General features: G+C 31.8%; 1 protein-coding gene across 1 annotated transcript in view; it reads left to right on the forward strand.

Moving 5' to 3' along the window:
• Positions 1 to 335: 335 nt before the first annotated feature.
• LOC147078369 (cytochrome P450 4c3-like) overlaps positions 336 to 22,443 on the forward strand; it is a 30,922-nt gene continuing 8,814 nt past the window's right edge. The window contains exons 1-4 of the mRNA XM_085960460.1: positions 336 to 340; positions 4,044 to 4,228; positions 16,787 to 16,902; positions 20,459 to 20,575. Of these exons, the coding sequence (XP_085816586.1) occupies positions 336 to 340; positions 4,044 to 4,228; positions 16,787 to 16,902; positions 20,459 to 20,575 (423 nt within the window). The remainder of the gene's footprint in view (positions 341 to 4,043; positions 4,229 to 16,786; positions 16,903 to 20,458; positions 20,576 to 22,443) is intronic.

Consider the following 22,443-nt stretch of genomic DNA (forward strand, 5'->3'; position numbering starts at 1 on the left):
AGCTACTTTACTGAGTGCGTCGTCCATTAATAATATCATTGATCCACACACACAAAAATGTTAATTTTTGTGGATGTAAAAGTATTTTAAGAATAGCATGTCGGTTTCATTACTCCAAATGCGATAATTGTGCTTATTTACGAAGCTATTTAACCGAAAGTGAGCTTCATCGCTGAAAATGTTTTTTTTTCATAAAATAATTTGTCTATTTCAAGTTGCTCTAAAGCCCAATCAGCAAAATTTCGACGCACCAAATGGTCATTCGGTTTAAGTAGGTACTTGTGTTAATTATATTTTATACGCCTTTAAATGTAAATCTTTGAATATTTCATGTAATGCCGTAAGTCCACGTTCTTGAAAACGACGTGTAATTGATTCATCCACACTTTGATTTACAACATCGATATTTTCAGTAGTACGTTTACATTATTGATGGGTTGGATGCTTAACATCACAAAAATTATCATCTGACTCGAATTTTACTATTCAATTACGAATAGTCAATAGGTCGATTATATAGACCATAAATATTACGTGATGCCCGAAATGTATCTCGAGTACGGTTGTAATAAATTTTACAATTATTGTAAAAGCTTTACAACTTTGTATCTTTCCGTGATGATTTACAAATGTAAATTTTGGCGGGAATCAGAAAAAATGGCTGCTATATAATGTTTTAAAACTCTAGGTAACTACTAACTTGATATTTATATTTTACATAATAAACAAACATTATATTTTCATGTTACGGCCCTAAAAACTTAAAAATAACATGACTCTCCGATCATTTTAGTTAATACAAAAAAAAAATACAAATGCAGTCCACATACAAGATATATTGTCGCAATTAACAAATCATAACATACCATACTGATCTAGTCATGATTGAGGAAATGCTGACATCGTTTTCGCTCTATTGTTTTTTTGTTTCTATCAACTTTGCATCTATATGACACGTTGCATACTTAATAATATGACCACTTCCACGAATATTTACTAAGCTATTTTCGTAATGAAACTTCACATCCCAAAATGTGAAATGTTTATAGTATTCAAAAAATTATTGCTCTCTATGTTCAACCAGAACCAATCTAATATTTATGAGATAATTAATCAATAGATATTAGTAACATTTTTTATGAATACGACTATATTAATAGTTACAGCTTAGAAGACAATATTGACTAATTTAAGTATCTACCTACGTATATAATATATTTGAATTATCTACATCCGATTCTCATATAAACGTTTTTATGTGAGACAATAATAATATACCAACCGGAAAATGAAATTTTATATCAATTCAATTCATTTTTTTTTCAATTCAATTCATTTATTTTACATATTGTGGACATTACAAATTATAAGTTTAAGACGTTCACAACATGACATTTAGAAACAACGAAATATTATTAAAACAATATTAGGTACATAATAAAAGAGATAGATTCTACAGTATAAATGTGTAAATACAAAAAAATATATAGGTACAAGGAAGTAGGTACACCGGATGAGTTAAGCAGACCCTTTTTTAAGAATTTATAAAATAACGTCCACATATACTCATCCTCACGTAGATGGAATATATCAACATCCGAAGCGATTTGGTTGAACAGAGTTATTGCCCTCCCAATTGGCATCACCAATGGCAGGTTAGTTCTGCACCTTGGGAGAACAAAGAACTGATGCACCCGATTTATAAGATAGTTATCAGGGACACACAAGTCAATATTACCAAGAATGGCAGAGTTCTCATTCACACCACGTATAAGTCAAAAAAAATACGTGGCCAAATATTAATATCTTCTAGCACTTAAACTAAAGTATGTAAGCATACCTAAGAGAAAGTCAGTTGGATAAAGCCACGGATAGTATCCATATAACCTCAAAATATCGTGTCGTGATACTATAAAAATCGTATATTCGTAATTAACTTTGAACATTTTAGCATCCAATGTAGGGCGCCAATAAAAACATGTTTAGCCGCCTAAAATTTTCACTTTTTCGTCAAAGATTATTCAAATATGCGGGCCGTAACATATGCGAACAAAAATATTCACGATGCTTGTTATCTCCCTCTGAATGAAATTTTTCTTCCACTATTTTATTTACGATGTCTATGCCTTTTTCGCATGTTGCGATCGTAAGAATTCAATAATAATAAACCTATTAGGTAACATAACATTTTACTGCTTTTCAATAATTAGAATCCAAGGTGAAATTTTGAAATTTTTACTAAAATACATGTTACGACCTTTATGAATAACTAAGTTTAGTTTACAATAGAAAATATACTATAAATAATGCTATTTGATTAAAAAGAAAGGTTTAATGATAATATGTATATTATACATTTAAATAATAAATAAATAATCAAATAAGCCCTAATTGTATGTAATGGTATGTTGACTAAATCGATTTTTATTCGAATTCCGAAATTAAAAAGAATTAAATATACCTACCTACCTACTGCTTTACAGAAAATTAACAGTCAGTGACGATTTAGCGCAGTTTTTTACGTTATGTTAACTGCATTCAGTAATAAATCCATATGTTTAACTTAGCCTGTAAATTCCACTCCATACCATATTATAAAACATTATTTACAATGAAACAAAGTATTCAATAATAAAATATTGTTATTTACTGACTGATACCTTTATTTTGGGTAAGCCGGCTCGCACATCTAAACTCTTCTCGTCTGCAACATGTCGAATACCTCGATGTGACGTTATCGTTATTCACAAAACACACGTTACCAAAATGAAATTCCGTATATAAGTGAATTGCGATATTTTAGTTTGAAAAAAAACGTCTGGTGTCGCTAACAATAAATTATACGCGACTCGGGCCGTCAGCCACCGTCAGTGTTGCAGTTGCGCCTGCGCAAGCCGTTACGAATCGCCCATTTTAATCAAAACGTCACCGGTCGCCGTATTTCCTACAAATGACAGACGAGCGCACCAATATGTACTTCGTCCAAAAGATTGAAATATCGAATGCACTTTGCGTTTAAGCGACAAACTTTAATGAATATTTGAAATAACGTATTATCTAACATGCGTTTAAGTTTATCCCACACTTATCCACACTCTAAAATCGTACCGTCTTACACCCACACCCAGAAGGTAATGCACATCCCATTATTGTTGGGTTCTTTTAAACTGGAGATAATTTCCATATGCCAGACTTGGGGTTCGAGCCGCGACATTGTATGCAATGTAAACCAACACATTACAACGCTCGGCTATCGTGGGAGTAAAAATTCACATTAACCCAGAGTATGGACCTTATTTTACACCCAAGATGGCCGCGCGGCTTAAACGTCGTAAGTCCCAGGTTCGAATCCTGGGTCTGGCAAGTACACATATTGTTTTCCAATTCGTTTATGAGTCAGATTATGGACCTAATAGGTTGACCAAGTGGCTAACATCCATTTTTCATCCAGTCATCAAGTCTGTGGAGACCCATATTATGATTTTCTTATAATCAAACATGGTACAAAAAGTAGGTAAGGAAAGGGATGAACGAATTATTATTTATTTACTGTCACGTTTCAGAAGTATTATTGGTGTATATAATATTTGAGTCTACGTGCCTAAATGTAAGAAGTAAAATTTCCTATACCTGTTCATATTCACGTATAGTTAGTAATAGTTGAACGATAGTTATTAAATATATTCTTGTTTCGTCGATAAGTTTTCTCTCAGGTACTTACATACTTCGTGAATTCGCTCCAATATTATCGAAATCGGTAGTTCATTAAAGTTTTCACTTTAAAACCCGAATTATATTCGAGACTATGTATCCGTCGAAGCCTCGCCGTAGATGCAGTGCATAAAAAACCTCCAGCGAAAGAGGCGCGTGGGAAAGCGATCGATCGCGTAGCGCTAAACCAGAAGACCACCAAAAGAGTGCACCAAACAACAAAAACATTTAAAATAAAGAAACGATTAGTGAAATGTTTTAATTTTTTTTTTAAATAAATAATGAATTAAGATGGTGTTTATAGTATGGCAATTTTTTAATGCTATTGACAGTCTATGTTTAAAAGTTTTCCCGGGACTTTCCCCTACTGTGACATTATCCATTATTGTGATTGTATTGTCGTTGGCTTATTACAACTGGAAAAGATGGCGGCTTATGCAGCTCATGGGAAAAATTCCGGGACCATGGGCTCCTCCTATCATTGGAAATTCTATTGAGTTTATTTGCGATAATGACGGTGAGCTTAATTTAATAGTTAATGAGACAGCCAGAGTTTTTCATTTTTGTTTAGCGTAATAACATGATATTTCAATATAAAAACAACGCCATAGGTAAAGCTTTTTATTGGTTCAACTATCATATCATCATATTACAATTTGACTATTTATACATCATATACAAAACGAAGGTCTACATGTTTTAATTGTGTCTAACGAATATAATATAACTATTATAAACCTTATATTATCGTCATAAATATTGATAATATATTTTTAATAAATTCAGATTGCTTCATTGCATTAATAATATAATTGGAGTTAATATTCGTAATATGAATATAAAATAACTATATTTTATATTTGGTAATATTTTAAATGAGCGTGTAGGTACAGACTTTTAAATAATATTAGTTACAGAACAATTTTCCTCGTAGTGTCAAGGTTATTTTAGTAACTTTTCAATGATAGGATATTACTATATTACAATCAGAAACAAAATATTCACCAAATGAAATGATGAAAAATCGTCGATTTTTTTCCTTGAGTGGGTTTGTACTACCCACACTTTTAGTTTGCAAAATATATTAGAAATCCTTTTTAACATTTCGTAATAACACCCTTAATTTTAAAATATTATTATTTCCCTATGATTATTTAATATGTGTAGAAGTTGCATATTTATATATCGAAAAAAAAATATAGAAAATTAACATTTTTTATTCATCGACTTTTGATAGAACATCGTCACTAGTTACTAGTAAAATATTTAACGTAAATACGACAATTTTATTCTAAACGACAAACATATGCTTGAGAAATTCTTGAATCAAGTATTGTATAAGCGGACGAAACCGGTTCTGATCGTAACTAAATTATATGTTTTAATCTAGTACCTATTTTTTTCGTATTCCCACTTGACAGTAGCTACATTGAAACACCGGTATATTATTATGTACATAATATATAGTTTTCAATATGTAGATACCTACGTATTTAAATTCGTCAATTTTCTTTCATTATTATGATAAAAGGCAAATCAGGTGTAATGTAACAGGTCTTTATATATTTTAATATATTTCCTAATTTTTGTGACTCAATAGATTTTTATTTATAGATACTATATGAATGTGATTTGCTTATATATTATACACATTTCTGAAATAATGTTAAATGGGCATATTTTTATTTAAATATAATGTATTACTTAATTGTATGACTATACTATATCATTCATAGACAATAGTATTATTTAGGTAAGTATCTGTTTATTCATGCAATTATTATTAAAAAATTAAAATATTTTCACTTCAATTATATTTTATTTTCATGTCGATGATACGGTGGCAGCATCAATTAACGAGAAAATAAGATAACTTTATGTATGTACCTTCTTGATTTCAATGTATTACTTGTCACCTACAAATACACTAACTAATTATTAATGTAAAATTAAATGATTATATTACAATTATACTGTCAACTACTGTATTTATTCGATAAATTGATATGATAGATTAAAAATTAAGACAAGTATATTAGTAATGAAGTATGCACATTTATGTTTATACTGACATTGGCATTTTGTTTTGACATTTCAAAAATACATCTTTTGAATGCATTTAAGTTGACACCATATTATACTCAACTGTTCATTGTGCACTTTTTTGCTTGAGAATAGTGTTGCCATCTTTTTGTCATCGAATTATAGTACGCGGTCCAAGAAATTATAGTATTTCGGAAAAAAATATACTACTCCGTATTATCTGTTGAAAATGTATAGGTTTTTGGTATCCCACAAAAAAACTGAGAATTTATGATATGCTCTTTTTATTTAAGTATTTATCTATTCGAATTCAAGAAATTTGAATTTAAATCAAACAACAACCTTTTTTCACAGCATGCCTGATTTAATTCTATTACGAAATTATAGTACGGAAATATCGAAATTTTGAGTACTTTTGGTGTATTTTGTAATGTCGAAATTAAATCTTTAAGATAAAAATACAGTTTTCTCCAATATTCAAAATTATAATACTATGGGCATATTACAAACTTTTTAATATCGAACAGAGTACGCGGACCAAAATTATAGTATATAAACTATAACTATAGTACGATTGGCAACACTGTTTAGAATTGAACCTCTAATTTTGCCTTACACATTTTACATATATTATAAATAAGTAGTGTAATTTAATTAATTAATTATTACAACATAACGTGGGTGTACTAAATCATGTTTCATTCAAATGTTTACGACTGTTTATAAGAGATGCATATACATCTTTTGACTTCCTTGTATGTTTTCCTCATAAGTATATACATAACTAGCTGATCCGGCAAACGTTGTTCTGCTATATAAATTATTTCTAGTGAATATTTTGGTTGTTAAATAAAAAATATCGAATGTATTGTAAGTGTGTGGGGATGGGATCTACGACAGCTCCCAACCTGTGGTACGCGTACCACCGGTGGTACGCGAGTGGATAGTTGGTGGTACTCAAAAAATAGTCAGTAATGGCGGACATAAAAAGTTTAAAAACATCAGTCATAAAAATAACATTTAAACTATTGTATTTTTTCTATTATTCATAATTTTAATAAATAATATACAGTACAGTTGTTAATATATACAGTCGATGATCGAAAATTCAACAATCAATATCGTATTTTTGGAGTGCACTTTTAAATTTAACGCGTTAGCTATCAGTCACTTGAGATGTCGCCGTCACTGTTATTATGTCGCTGTACTTGAGCGCGCGGGCACTTGCATATTTATCTGATATTTTTTTGAAAATAAATGACTTAAATTTGACACTTCAGAAAAGCTCGATGACGATCTTTAATGTTAATGATAAAATTGAAAGTATGATTACGAAATTAGATTTTTGGAAACAGTGTATCAACAACAATCAACCGGAAGTATTCGAAACTCTACATACTTTTTTGGTTTAAAATAAGGTTAGCTTGTCTCAACATTTACGAGAACATATTATAATAGTTCATTTAACAGGATTCAAATCGTCTTTCATGGAGTATTTTCCAAACCTCAAAACCAAAACAATAATTAGATTTCAAACCCCTTCTATGCAGAAAATTTAAAAAAAGCTTCATCGTTATCAATAAAAGATAAAGAAAATTTAATAGACTTATCAAGTGACAAAACTTTACAAGTAAAATTCGAACGAAACAATCTAATTAATTTTTGGTTAAGCATCGATAAAGAATATGAAGAACTTTCTGAAAAAGCTCTCAAATTCTTATTACCGTTCACTAGTACGGAATTAGTAGAAAGAGCCTTTTTTTCATATCTTTTTTTTTTAAGTAAAAATAAGTATCGATACAAATTGGACGCAGGTGTAGATTTAAGGGTATATCGAGTGCTTAAAGTCAGACAACGTTATCTACAAAAAAGTGTTTTTTTTTTCTTCTTTGGGATAACGTTATTTTACATTTACGGCTACATGATAGTCAAACAACGTAATGTCAATCTTTTTTAATTTCTTATTAAATCGTCAGTAAAGTTTAACGCTAACTACATACGTTACCCTTGTTTTCATATTTTTTTAAAACTATCCCTATAAATTTTAACATTATCATAAGCAAGATAAATGTACAATACACAATAAATTATAAAATATTAACATTAGGTTTTAAATAAACATTTCCCTTGTTGAGTTACAAGAATCTAAAATAACGATTTTTGACTCTCCTGTAAAGTAGCACTTTTTTAGATAGTGTTGTTTGACACTAAGCCCTCGATATTATCTCACATCTTTTGAACCAAATTTCAAAAAATTATCTTCGAAACAAGCACAAGGATCTCATTAAATTTATTTTGCTTATATTATTGTGCTTATATTTTCGTAAAATCTGTTTAAAAATTAAGCTTATAACTTGATAACAATGTATTATAATCTTAAGCAACACTTTCATAACTATTATTTTCGATAATAAATAGAAAATTTCGGTAATAAAAATATTTTAAAAATAAAATTTCATTAATATTATTATATTTAAAACAAATATTTCGCCTGCGGCGTTGCCGTAAATTTGTAAAAATTAAAATGTGAATTGTCTCGTTTTCATCAGAAGAATTTTTACATTTACCGTGTTTAATTAATTTTATATACTTACATATATTTTCTATTAATATCGATAATTTTTGGGTAAAAATTGCCTGTGGTGCTTTTCATTTTTTATACAAATAATTTAATTTAATTCTATGTAATTTTTTTTTATAATAAAAATTAGTTGTTAAAAAAACTTCTTTAACGGCCCACATGCTCGTCGTAGGTCAAAATTGAGTTTTTATTGTATTTTAAAACCATTATCCTGGACACTCCTTAAACGTTGTAGATAATCTATTTATATACTTTTGAAGCTTTATTATCCTTTATATTTATTTTAAACATTTGATGACTGCATAAAGTACTTTTGTTACATAAAATAGTATTCTTTTAAACCTCTCGCTCTAATGTTTTAGAATATAGTCATATTTCGGTACATGAATGTGCAGTGGTGTTAAGATTTTTTACATTTATTAATTTTTAATCGCATTTATAAAACCATTCGTATAATTTATGACGAAATAATTTTAGTAAAATATTTACGATAAAAAATTATATCGATAATCTCTGTGATCCCGAATTTGACAAGAATTAGGCATTTTATTATTCAAAAAATCGGCAAGATTAACACATTTGAAGATGATTCTAAAGATACCTATTATAAGCTATGTCTTTGACCATTCAAGTGTGATAAACATCTTATGAATAATGATTGCTTTATAATAATTATTGACCTAAGAATAAGGTAGTGTTTTTTTTGAAATACGCCATTTCTTTCGTCATTCCCCAGTAGTTAAGCTACAACATACGGCCGTAGCCATAAATAGACAAACTATAATTAAAGTAGGGAGTAAAATGATATTAACGCGCGTGTTTGAACATGTACTGTTTAAAAAAAAAATTTACTTTAATTATAGTTTGTCAATTTATGGCTACGGCCGTATGTTGTAGCTTAACCACTGGGGAATGCCAAAAGAAATGGCGTATTTCAAAAAAATACTACCTTATTCTTAGGTCAATAATTATTATAAAGCAATCATTATTCGTAGGATGTTTATCACACTTGAATGGTCAAAGACATAGCTTATAATGAGTATCTTTAGAATCATCTTCAAATGTGTTAATCTTGCTGATTTTTGAATAATAAAATACCTAATTATTGTCAAATTTGGGATCACAGAGATTATCAATATTATTTTTTATCGTAAATATTTTACTAAAATTATCTCGTCATAAATTATACTAATGGTTTTATAAAATGCGTTTAAAAATTAATAAATGTAAAAAATCTTAACACCACTGCACATTCATGTACCGAAATATGACTATATTCTAAAACATTAGAGCGAGAGGTTTAAAAGAATACTATGTTATGTAACAAAAATACTTTATGCAGTCATCAAATGTTTAAAATAAATATAAAGGATAATAAGGCTTCAAAATTATATAAATAGATTATCTACAACGTTTAAGGAGTGTCCAGGATCATGGTTTGAAAATACAATAAAAACTCAATTTTGACCTACGACGAGCATGTCCCCCCTTAAATGTCATGGTTTTGAATTTCGACAAGAAATGAGCTTCGGCACCTTTTAATAAAAAAAACATTGTGATATGTAATGTTCAAATGTCTCATTTTTATCAGAAAAATAAAACCTTTGGCATTTTTTTAAACTTAAATAAATTGAGTTCTGAGAAATACCTATAGTCACCCTATAAAATTTATAATTCAAAAAAAATAAAAAAATTCTCGAAATACAATAATTTTTACGAAGTGGTACAATTAAGCGTGATGTACTACCAAGTGGTACGCGAGCCAAAAAAAGGTTGGGAAACGCTGCTGTAGACGATGACCGCCGATAAAAACAAAAAATACCAACCATTCATTTTCTCAATTCAAAATGAGTTCATAATGAATGAATTACCTGAGGCGGGATCTCGTTGTTTAATGTTTATGCAATATCCGTCTTGTCCCTTCCAGAAAATTAGCGGATATTGGAGAGCGTCGTATGAACGATGTGTGTTAGCGATGAACTCCAGATTATTTTTTCTTCTTCGAATCACGATTTCTCACGTCGATATGCGGTCGCCAACCATGATTCCAGCAACGTCGTCAACAACAGGCGCATCGAATCGACGCACGTGCTCTCCAGCTGGTGTTTTATCAAGAATGATGACAATAGCGTGATTGTCACGTTGCAATTCGTGCATGTGTGATTTGAAGAATTTCAATAATTAATTGTGCTCATTCAATAGGGCGTCCAGTTCGCCGACAATTCGCCTGGAATTAGGCGAATTGAGGTTATTGAGGCATCCACACGATTGATGTCCTCGCCTCCCATGAAGTAGATTTGTAAAAGTTTATGTGATTCGTTTGGCATTGGCAGCAATGAGCCTACTTTGTGGTACACTTGGCCTTTGATTTTGAATGTTGAATGGAATTGTTGACCATTGCCGCAGTATTGTGAACTATTGCTGTTGCTCCGAACGAAGGTATTTGGAAGCATGAATCGAATGTGCGAATGGACTTCAGGAACAGGTTTGAATCTGGAACCGTGCCGATGAACAAGCCGTTTAATAGTTCTGGTGGTGTCTCAATTTCTGGTAGTTGCACTTTTCCTGATGCGCAACACATCGCGGGAGACTCATGTTTGAATTTGAGCGCATGACAATGGAGACATTCTTTGTCCATAGCACCAATTAGCACTTTCGGATGAGCGTAATATTCAATATCTAGCTCGTACTCGAATGCGAGACGAGAAAGAACGAAGCGGATGTAAATGCTCGATGTACTTGTTGGCGTTGTTGGTCATTTGCTCGGCGTGTGTTAACTACGAACCGGCGCGTTTGGCTCCGTTCCAATTGTCGCTGTTGATTTCATTCAGCTGGTGCCTCTTGTGATTGAGATGCACGCAATTGCGACATGCTCACACGCACATTTTCGTTATCTTGTTGGATTTGTTCGTATGTTCTTTCTGGTCTACTATTTCGCATGTTTGTCATTTTATTCGTTCGACGGCCCAAATGGGCCTCCTTGCGTTTTGCTGGCATTGTTCACTGTAATACACGCACACTAATAGATAAATTAAAACAAATCGTACGAAATTTTGCACGCACTGTGTTGTGATATGCCAAATGAAATGTCAAAATGACGCGACGTTTCTCTTAAATTCTTCTCGAACGTAGCGCCATCTGTCATTCAACAACATAAATAATTTCGTTCTGTTTGAAATACGAACGACGGTTATATTTGTTCATACAAAAATACTAAAATCGGGATTAAAAAATAGGAGGGTGGGGGTAGGAGAGTAAAAATTTGGGGTCATAGGTATTTTTTTATGCAACTCACTTGATTTGATTACTTACATCCGCTCTATGCAGGGCTCGAAATGGATCGGAACGCACCTGAGCGCCGTTCCGGTTCATGAACTCAATAAAATTATCGCTCCGCCTCGTATTACCTAATTATTATTAAAAATTATTAAAAATAATTTTACCATCCTAGATAGGCCATATAACAAAAAAATCCAACACGCTTTTTTTTATAAAATTACATTTAGTTTGAGAACTATGTTAATATCTACAAAAAATTGTCGAACGCTCTGGTTCGTAAACTTTTCCATTTCGAGTGCTGGCTCTATGAGATGCCTGAGATGTTGAAAGAATTTTAAAATTCTGTCATGTCAAATGTTACTAATGTTGCAATCTATCTATTTGCAATCTGCTTAAAACATTTTTATTTTAGAACTATAATAATATTTGATTATTTATTGTTAGAAATAATTCATTTAATAACTTAGAAGAAAAACATTTCCAGACAGGCCTCCATTGTACGGTATAAAAATTAATTAATGTTTCACTAGTGCAGTATCTATATAAAGTGATTCAAGAAAGTCACAGATCGCAATGATAGCATATAACTGAAGCCGAGGTAACTTACATTAATTTCAGATAAAATGCGTTTCCCTGACAGTTTATCGCCAGTGACGTCCCTAGGCAAAGTGCTAAAGTGAATTTGATGGTTTCTGAAAATAAAATTGTCTAGATTTATGCTATTACAACTCAAATCATGGATGGGTAATGTTAATATAATACAGGTGTACGCTCCAACTGCCGACAAAGATGACGATGTTATAGAAGAATTCTATCAACAGATAAATAAATTCTAAAATCGACGAAAGATAATGAAGTTACCTTGATCAATGGAGATTTCATCGCAAAGATTGGTAAAGGTAAAAGTGGAGAGTTAGTAGGAGAATTTGGTTTAGGACAAAGAAATAATCGAGGAGAAAGATTACTACAATTTTGCCAGGAACAGAGTATGGTTGTTTGTAACACATTATTCAAACTTTCACCAAGGCAATTGTATACATGAAAATCCCCACAAGATGATGGCAATAACATTGTAAGAAATCAAATAGACTATATTGATTCGCAATTGTTACAGAAATAGCGTAACATCTACTAAAACTTATCCAGGTACTGACATCTCATCTGACCACAATCCTGTTGTAGCTACAGTAAAAATTAGATTAAAAAGATTACTGAGGAAACCACGCGCAACCCAACGTGTTGACATTAATCAACTGAAGGATCCCGAAGTCAAACAACAAGTAAAAAGTGCACTGAACACAGAAATAGAACAAATAAAAACTTCAGTCATTACATCCTCTGATATAACAGACAAGTGGGACAGGATAAAAGATGTGTTCTCCTCCATATCTAATAATCAATTAGAATATAAAAGAACAGCTAAGAAGCAAAAATGGATGACTGATGAGATTCTGTTTTTAATGGACGAAAGAAGAAAATGGAAAAATAAAAATGAAACTCAATATAGGAGAATTCATAATACCATAAAAAGTAAAATTCGTACAGCTAAAGAAGAATGGATGTCCGACCAATGCAAAGAAATTGAAAATCTCCAACGAAAATACGATTCCTTTAATATGCACAAGAAGATAAAGGAAACATTGGGAATTACGAAAGGAACCTCATCAACTATCTTGAAAGACGTAGATGGGCGTATTATATTAGATATAGAAAAGAAGCTGACTCGTTGGAAGACATATATTGAAAATCTGTTTGATGATGATAGAGGACCTATTGGCTATACTTTTTTTGAATGTGAACAAGCCCCATGCATAAATAGGGCAGAAATAATAAACGCAATACGAAATTCTAAAAATGGTAAAGCTGTCGGCCCTGATAATATTTGCAACGAAATGATAAAATTATTAGAAGAAGATCAATTAGAAATTCTCGTTGATTTGTTTAATAAAATTTACGAAACGGGCATAATTCCCGATGATTGGTTGAAATCGACATTCATCACTCTATCAAAAAAGGCGAATGCAAAGGAGTGCAGCGAGTTTAGAACAATAAGTTTGATGAGCCACATGTTAAAAGTTTTATTAAAAATCATACATAATAGGATTTTTCGAAAATGACACAATTTGACTTCAGAAGTAGTTTAAGCACTCACGAAGCACTTTTCAGCTCAAATGTTCTAGTGCAAAGATGCCTAGATGTTAATGTTGATGTTTATATGTGTTTCATCGATTACGAGAAAGCATTCGATACTGTTAGGCATCCTAAACTTCTCGAACTCTTACAGGAGAAAGGCATCGATGCAAGAGACATTTAACTGATAGCTATCTTATATTGGAATCAAACAGCGAATATTAAGATTGAAAACGAAATCAGTGGAGAGGTAAAAATTCGTCGTGGTGTAAGACAGGGGTGTATATTGTCATCTTTGCTATTTAACATGTACTCGGAAACTATTTTCAAGGAAGCCTTACAAGGTGAATCGGTGGGTATTATGGTTAATGGCAAACATATTAACAATATACGATATGCCGATGATACTGTGCTGATTGCTGATAGTTTAAAGAGTTTACATCAACTGGTAGAAAAGGTTAATGAGGTCAGTAATTCTTATGGTTTAAAAATGAACCTCAAGAAAACAAAACTATTACTATAGATTTACCATCGTAAGTCGTCAGCCGGTCGAATTTGTAACTAAAATTGTCTATCGAGGATAAATTTGTCACAAACGCCATTTAATTTTACAACATGTTTCTCGAATTATGGATTGCGCTTGCGTTTATTTAGCTCTCATGGCGTCAAAATATCAAAAACACATTATATTTAGTGTTGATTAATAAAATATACCTATTAAAAAAAGAGATCAACAAGTAAAAAAAGCGTTTTCCTTTTAAATAAGAAATAAACCTAATAAATATAAGGAATAAACCTAATAACCTAATAAATAAATAAATTTGATTTAGTATTTTATAATCGAATGAGTGGTTGTTGCTCATTTAGGTGGGTACGCTGATTTTCTTGCTCGCAAGATTTTTATTGTTTTTTAGATTTTAGATTATTAATAAACGAATGTGACCTTTTAATATTTGACATTATTCGATAGCTACTTAGCACCAATTATTTGGTAAGTATTTAAAGTAAGCTATATTTTAATATAATCAACAACGAATTATGTCTCCACGAATAAATGAATGCAGACGAAGCGCAATCCGAAAATACCTCCGCGTAGCGTTTACTGATTGGGCGTTATGACAAATGTATTCCAGACTAAGTCAAATTTTTACATTTTGAAACGTCAGCGTGCAGAATTCGGGATATATATTGTGTTATTGAAAATACAGAAGAAATAATTATAGTGCGTAATGGCAAGTAGTTCTAAAACAGTTCGTGGGAATGCCAGAGACATCATTCTAAAAGTATGGCAATTCTGCGATGACGAAAAAGAACAAAAAGAATTGATTATTTATATCGATAATGGAATACAACGGCCAGCCGCCATGACAGCTGAACATTTATTTTCAGTGTTATCAAGTTGCATTTATATTACAACGCAAGTAATTTCTTGTTTTTTAGTTTTGTTCAAAGTTATGATATAAATAAAAATCTATGTCGGATAGCAATATAAACGAATACTTACTTATTATTTGTGTATGTAAACGGATTTATAAAGAAATTTAGTATATTAATTAAACTGACATTTACAATTTTGAATTCCATAATATGACCTCGACTGGTTTTATTTTTACCGCAAATGGTCCTGAGAGTGACACAGAATCAGATGATAGTCTATCTGGAATTGAACCATTATAGTAGTTATATAATTTCTACATTGTTTGTGTATTTTATAGTGATCGCGTTTCATTTAAAATCCCATTTATGTTGATACTATTTTACAATCTTTAGAGTTAATTTAATTTATTTTCGCTTTTTTTATTAAATTTTTTTCCATGACTAAAATATATACAATACTACTTTATATTTTCCAATTTCTGATTTTTCCAACTATGCATTTCTTCCTCGTGGTTATAAAAAAATTAACACGTTTTTATTTTGATTGTGTTAATTTTTTATTTTAATAATATTTGTACATAAATCTACTAAAAATAAAAAATTATAAATTACCATTTTTTTGTTAGTTATGGCAACATTCTCAATGTCATACTAGCGCACTCGCTGAAATTCCAATTTATGATGGTAGATCTGTAGTATCAAAAACAGCGACACCAGACACCAACAAAAATTTTGTCATTAACAGCGAACCAATCGAACGTGTGACCCATTATAAATATTTAGGTACATGGGTCAATGAGAAATGGGACCAGTCTCAGGAAATAAAAACTAGAATTGAGATCGCAAGGAGCGCCTTTCTCAAAATGAGACGCCTTCTTAGCAATCGAGATCTTAACCTAGGTCTGAGACTGCGTATGGTACGTTGTTATGTGCTCTCAATTCTTTTCTATGGTATGGAAGTATGGACGCTAAACCAAGAGATGTCACGGAGACTTGAAGCTTTCGAGATGTGGCTGTATAGACGCATCCTCAAAATTCCTTGGACTGACCGGGTGACAAATGTTGAAGTTCTCAAACGAATGGGGAAGGACCGAGAAGTTCTACGTAGTATCAAAACCAGGAAACTACAATACCTCGGCCACATTATGAGAGGACAAAAATACAGCATTCCCCAACTTGTCATTCAAGGAAAGATCAATGGGAAGCATAGCAGAGGACGGCGCCGCATTTCGTGGCTTAAGAACCTCCATGATTGGTACGAGTGCAGCTCCACCGAACTGTTCCGGGTTGCAGAACAAAGATAAGATCGCCTTGGCCGGTGGCCGACCTCCGCTAGGGGATGGCACAATAAGAAGATTTATCCACTACCTACCGAAAATTAGTGGCATATTTAGTTGTAAAAATTACGCACTCTCAAGAAGGTGGTCTAGTTTGCGCTGTCTGTAAAAAATGGAGTTGATCACTTTTGCAAATTACATCCTCAATACAAATTTGAATGCCTTGTTACGCATATTCAATTGTTGAAGTAAACATCGGGTTACTTGGCACTATTTGATTTACTAAAATTTATATGTAGCCACACTGCAAAATGTTAGTGGTAACATTTTTGAAAACGACTATCCTTAGACACATTGTAGTTGCATAGATTTTTTCTTTTTGTTCCAGAGGTGTACCAAAGAATAACGGGGGTGAGAAGTATGTGGGGGGTAGAACAAGGATTAAACAAGGGGTGGTTGGGGACAAAGCCTTATATTTTTGTCTCGAACGCTTCTACTGTTGAGGTGAGTCACCATTACGCTTATGATTACTAATAATTATTGTAGAATTGAGAACATACGGGATCCATGTACTAAATGTGGGATTATAAATTCTACATTGCTATTTTCAAAATTATATGAGCAAACTCGTGTTCTCAAAAAACATATTAATAATATAACAATATTTTTTTTAATTAATTACTTTTTTATTCAACGAATAATTCACAAGATTTAAGAATATAACATTCTAATTATTGAACATACATAATTTTGAAAACACTTCTGAAAAAATATATTATAACAAAAAATTATAAGCAAGTTCAAGGGAGCTACTACACTAAAATATCTTGGAGTGATCTGTGACGTCGGTTAGTATTTAAAATACAAAATTCCTTGACCTTGCTAATAATTTTTAATTAATTACTTTTTTATTCAACGAATAATTCACAAGATTTAAGATGTTGCATGTTTTTGGGTAATATTATGTTCTCAATTTGTGAGAAATGCGTATATTTTAAAGATTTCAGTATAATTTAATAATCGCTTAACCCAGTGGTTCCCAAAGTTGACTGGGCTCCGACCCATCTAACAAAAATTTCCAATCTTGGGACCCACCTCTTAGCTGTCTTAGAGAAAAGAGGGCATACAATATATTGGTAATGCTCAGATTCCCTAGTGGCGAGTCGTGAAACTACTTAATGCTGTCTTATTTGTTCTAATTGAAATAAAAAAAAATATTTTTTGTAAGTGTTACCAATATGAATGAAAGACTGTTGAAATAAGAAACACCACTTAAATAAAAAAAAATATTACTTAAATACCTACACCTGCAAGGTTTTTTTACAAAGTTATTTCAATGGGAAGGATGTATTTGTTTCTTATTTTTCTTCATTACAGTTTTAGCATCTACTTCAACTTTAGTTACTTTTAATCGCAGTGAGTTTGATATATCCAATTTATTTCGGTATTTAGTTTAATGTTAACCATAGCCGAAAATCCGACCTCACATAGACATGAGGTAGTAAAGAGGAGGAGGACTTTCATAGCTTCATCGAACAGGCTAGGATAATTATCAGCAACTGAGAGCCAGATGTTTACGATTGAAACTATTTTTCAGTGACGTATCTTCTGATAAATCAATGAGTTCTTCACTTGCTTTTGTTGACATACTAGTTGGTAAGTCGTCTTGAAATGGGTTACAAATCCAACGCAACGAATCAAACTTTTTCATATCTTCCCCAAAATAGTCGTCAAAGTTATTTATTAACAGTGATAAATGACTGGTCGGCGCTAGCATAGTGCATTGGCAATTCAAATTATTATCATTTTATCACAATATTTTTGGTAACTTACTCGTAGTTTATTTCAATTTTTAGGAATTATAAATAGCTGAATAAAATATCAAATTTATCACTTCCTATATTTTTTAATTCATGTATACAGTGGCGAGAGCCCACTCAATATTCGCTCGGGACCCACTGGTGGGTCGCGACCCATAGTTTGGGAAACCATGGCTTAACCAATTTAAATTGTATATACTTTGGAGGCCCCTTTTGAAATCGATTGCGTCAAAGAAAATCACCGCTTCATCTACATCGGTAAATCGTAAAGTCAACTCTGTACGACTATGATCCTATAAAAAATATAATAAATTATCTTTGCGTGCGAATGACATTACCCATCGTTTGATTGAACGCGGACCACTTAATCAGTGGCGAAGGGTGGAGGTAGGCTGCTAAGATTCGACTTAAATAGTGTTCACTAAACGTTGTCAGTCATACTAATTTGTTTTCACTGGATTAATAATACATATTACAGATGGAGTTGATTAGTTTTTTTAAATCCATTAAGCCCTGCCTAGCCAAACCGTAATTGATAAAAAAATATTCTTCTATCCATAAAATATCTAAAATTATGTATGGGTTAATCATAACGGTATCATTTTAGATATTTTATAGATAAATGAATATTTTTTACTATTATCCACTCTGGATTAGATTAGGCTAGATTTAATTGAATTTTAAAAACTAACAACACTATCTACATATTGTAGTCTAAATTCAACGAAAATAGATACGTTTGACTAACAAAGTTTAGTTTGCACTATTTGTGTCAGATCTTAACACCCTACCTCCACTCTTCGCCACTGACTTAAATTAATAGCTGATAAAAACTACTTTAAAAAAGTATACCCACAAACCAGTGATAACAGTACCAAATAACTACCTGGATTTTTTCTAGGTTATAATAATTGTATGTGAGTGTAATTACATTTTAATCAATTATAGTTTTAATAAATATTTGGTAGATGTGAGACGTTTGCCGATCGCGTTCAATTTTTTTCATCACTTCTTAGACGTACTACTTATATGTCATATTTATTAAAATCTATATCAAAATCTTATTATTAAAATATGTTGACCATAAGAAATATCACTCGAGAGATCACCGCGTCAATACTGCATTGTGCATTGTGCCTGATCCAGATCTATATAGATTTTTTTGTGAACAAATTACAACAATGTCTGTGCGTAATCATTTATTTGAAACGAAAGCACGTCAACACGTCCTTCAAACGTTGATATCAAATTAAATGTAGTTTGGACAGTGTACGTCGTGCAAATTTGCGCGCTTTAATGAAAACAACATTCTACGAGATAATGCGTCATTACTTGCCGATGCAGCACCAAAAATAACATCCAAAAATAACCACAATCACTCGTTTGTCAGTAAGCACCTATTGTTTCCATCCCCGACAGAAAAAAATACATTTTATATTAACTTTCAAATAGTTTTTCACATTCATTTGTTTACGGACACCTGCATCTGGACTATACTGTAGGACTAGATATAAATAATATAATATACGATATTATTTTATTTTTTACAGAAACAGCTGTTTTTAAAATGCGTACAAATTACCGCGCGTTGAAATGCTCGACAAAGAGCATGTGATCCAGTCTCAATGCTATTCTACAATCTAGTATTTGAATAAATTAATGTTCACGGCCATAATCTATACGTACAATTATTTATGTACAATTTACCGGCGTGTTTGTTGTATTTTCATTTCTTCACCAAGACATAACAGTAAAAAAATCATTAGGTACCTTATCCTGCATCCGAAATAGGGTGGCAGTTAGCTGTAATTTACATGCTGTCCCACTTTTAAATTTCTCTCGTAGAGTGGCCAATAGAATTACTAACGACAATATTAACGTGATATATTATAATATTAACATTCATCAATACGATGTAACATTTTACAAGCGTCGTTAGCATTTTAATTTTAATATTTAATATATTGGATTTGTATTCTTCTTGAGGTGTGTTCAAATAATGACATTAATGAAATTAGTTTTTTTTTTAAACAAGTATATAACAGTGTACTTAATTCATAGTTAAAATACATGATTGGTTGATTATTTGTGGCTGTTATATACATACGTCAAAAGACAGGGACAGCATGTCCGATTTAGCTCTCTGACTTCTTACACCGGATCAATATACTTAATGTTTCTTAAGTTTATTCAAAATACTCGCATTAATATTATATATATGTTTGCTTTTTTCATTTCAGCCCATTTTAAGCAATACTAAACACGTAAATAAAAGCCAAGAATATCTCTATCTGCAACCATGGCTCGGCACTGGTTTGTTGACAAGTTCCGGGCCTAAATGGAAATCCAGACGAAAGGTATGTTTTAAAAATAGTTGAATAGATTATGATAATGATTGGTTAACTAATTTAATTAGGATATCCATTTTAAATCGAATAGGTATTGTTAATGTTTTTCGGCCTAACTAAATTATTGGATGACCTAAACGTCCTAAACAGACCAAATTTAATTTCATTTATTCAAAATTCCCGCCCTTTTGGAAACCCAGAAACTAAAAAACTACAAATTATTTAAATGAATGGAATATCACTTCTTCTCCTTCGTCAAGACCTCATGGCCGAGAATCGTGACACGGATGATGTGGTTTTCGCATAACACTCTCATCTCGGCATTCTACGACACGAAGGCCTGTGTCAGTGTAAGGCCCTCATGAAATAATGAAACCATCTGAGACCTAAAACACATGACACAAACGGAAACTAACTCCGATCGTTAGATCATGCGCATCGCTATAATCAAAATATGGAGTGTCTGGGTAAGGGGAATGTAGCCGGAATGTGCAGTATTCCGCGGTTGAAACGACGCAAGGGTATGAAATGTAGGCAACGTAAATTCAGAAGTCAGTGGCATTCTGTGTGCGTGCCTGAAATAATAAAATCAGTAATGTAATATACCTACATATTCTACAGAACAGATTAATAAATAGAATCCCGATAGGCTATATCCCAATACACTACATTTGTCCAACGAATATTTTTCCGGTCACCAACACACACTATTGCACGTCTATAATGTGCGGTTCATTTTCGTAGGACAAATGTATTGTATTGGGATATAGCCTATCGGGATTCTATTTATTAATCTGTTCTGTAGAATATGTAGGTATATTACATTACTGATTTTATTATTTCAGGCACGCACACAGAATGCCACTGACTTCTGAATTTACGTTGCCTACATTTCATACCCGGTGACCGGACAAAAAAGAATAAGACAAAACGGAACATGACAAAAAAGAACATGACAAAACAGAACAGCCAGGGGAAAAATGAAACATTAATTTTTGTGGAATCTATTTATTAATTAAATTTTAAACGAAATACATATACTTATATATAAATATTTAATATTTAATATTTTTAAAAAAATCAATTTTAAGGTGAATAATATATACTTTCATTTTTTTTACAATACCGTTATTTTGAAAATAATGCATTTTTTTATATATAGAGTATATAAAGTTGTATATTATAATCACTGCATGTTGGCTATTTGGCGTAAATACCTCAATTTATCGGTTTGATTTTGATAATCATGCACAACTATTGCCACTAGATTACTAAGTGTCTCATACTTTTTCTTTATAACTTCAAGGCGACCTATATGAGCACTAGCTAATAATAATCGGGGTGCCGAACGAAATGAAAAATCACGAAAAAAATGGTTTTTGTCTCTCCTGCAAAAAATTGCGCAATCGTAACACTTATTCAGAATTGCGCAAATTTTGCAAGGGAAACAAAAATCATACATTTTGTAAAATTTGCGCAATTCAAGATAAGTGTTACGATTGCGCAATTTTTACAGGAGACAAAAAGCATTTTTTTCTCTCTCTTAATTATTTTTCGGGATTCCGGCCAATCGGGATTTCAGCATTCGGGATTTCGGCATTCGGGATTTCGGCCTTCGGGATTTCGGCTTTCGGGATTTCAGCTATTTGGGATTTCGGCCATTCGGGATTTCAGCATTCGAGATTTCGACCCAAACCCATCCTAAGCTTGCCGGAAACACCGAGTTAAGTTTATTTGAGGTTTTCTAGCGATTAGTAATGCAGAAATTAGGTATATAATTTGATTTATTATGGCGTATTGAAAATCTCTGCTATTAAAAATCTATCAACGTAATAGAGATATGACAATTTCAATATTAAATTTATATTTTTCCTGAA

This window comes from Rhyacophila brunnea, unplaced genomic scaffold (assembly GCF_057557595.1).
Source record: "Rhyacophila brunnea isolate RB1 unplaced genomic scaffold, BYU_Rbru_1.0 scaffold_11, whole genome shotgun sequence".
Classification (NCBI taxonomy): Eukaryota; Metazoa; Arthropoda; class Insecta; order Trichoptera; family Rhyacophilidae; genus Rhyacophila; species Rhyacophila brunnea.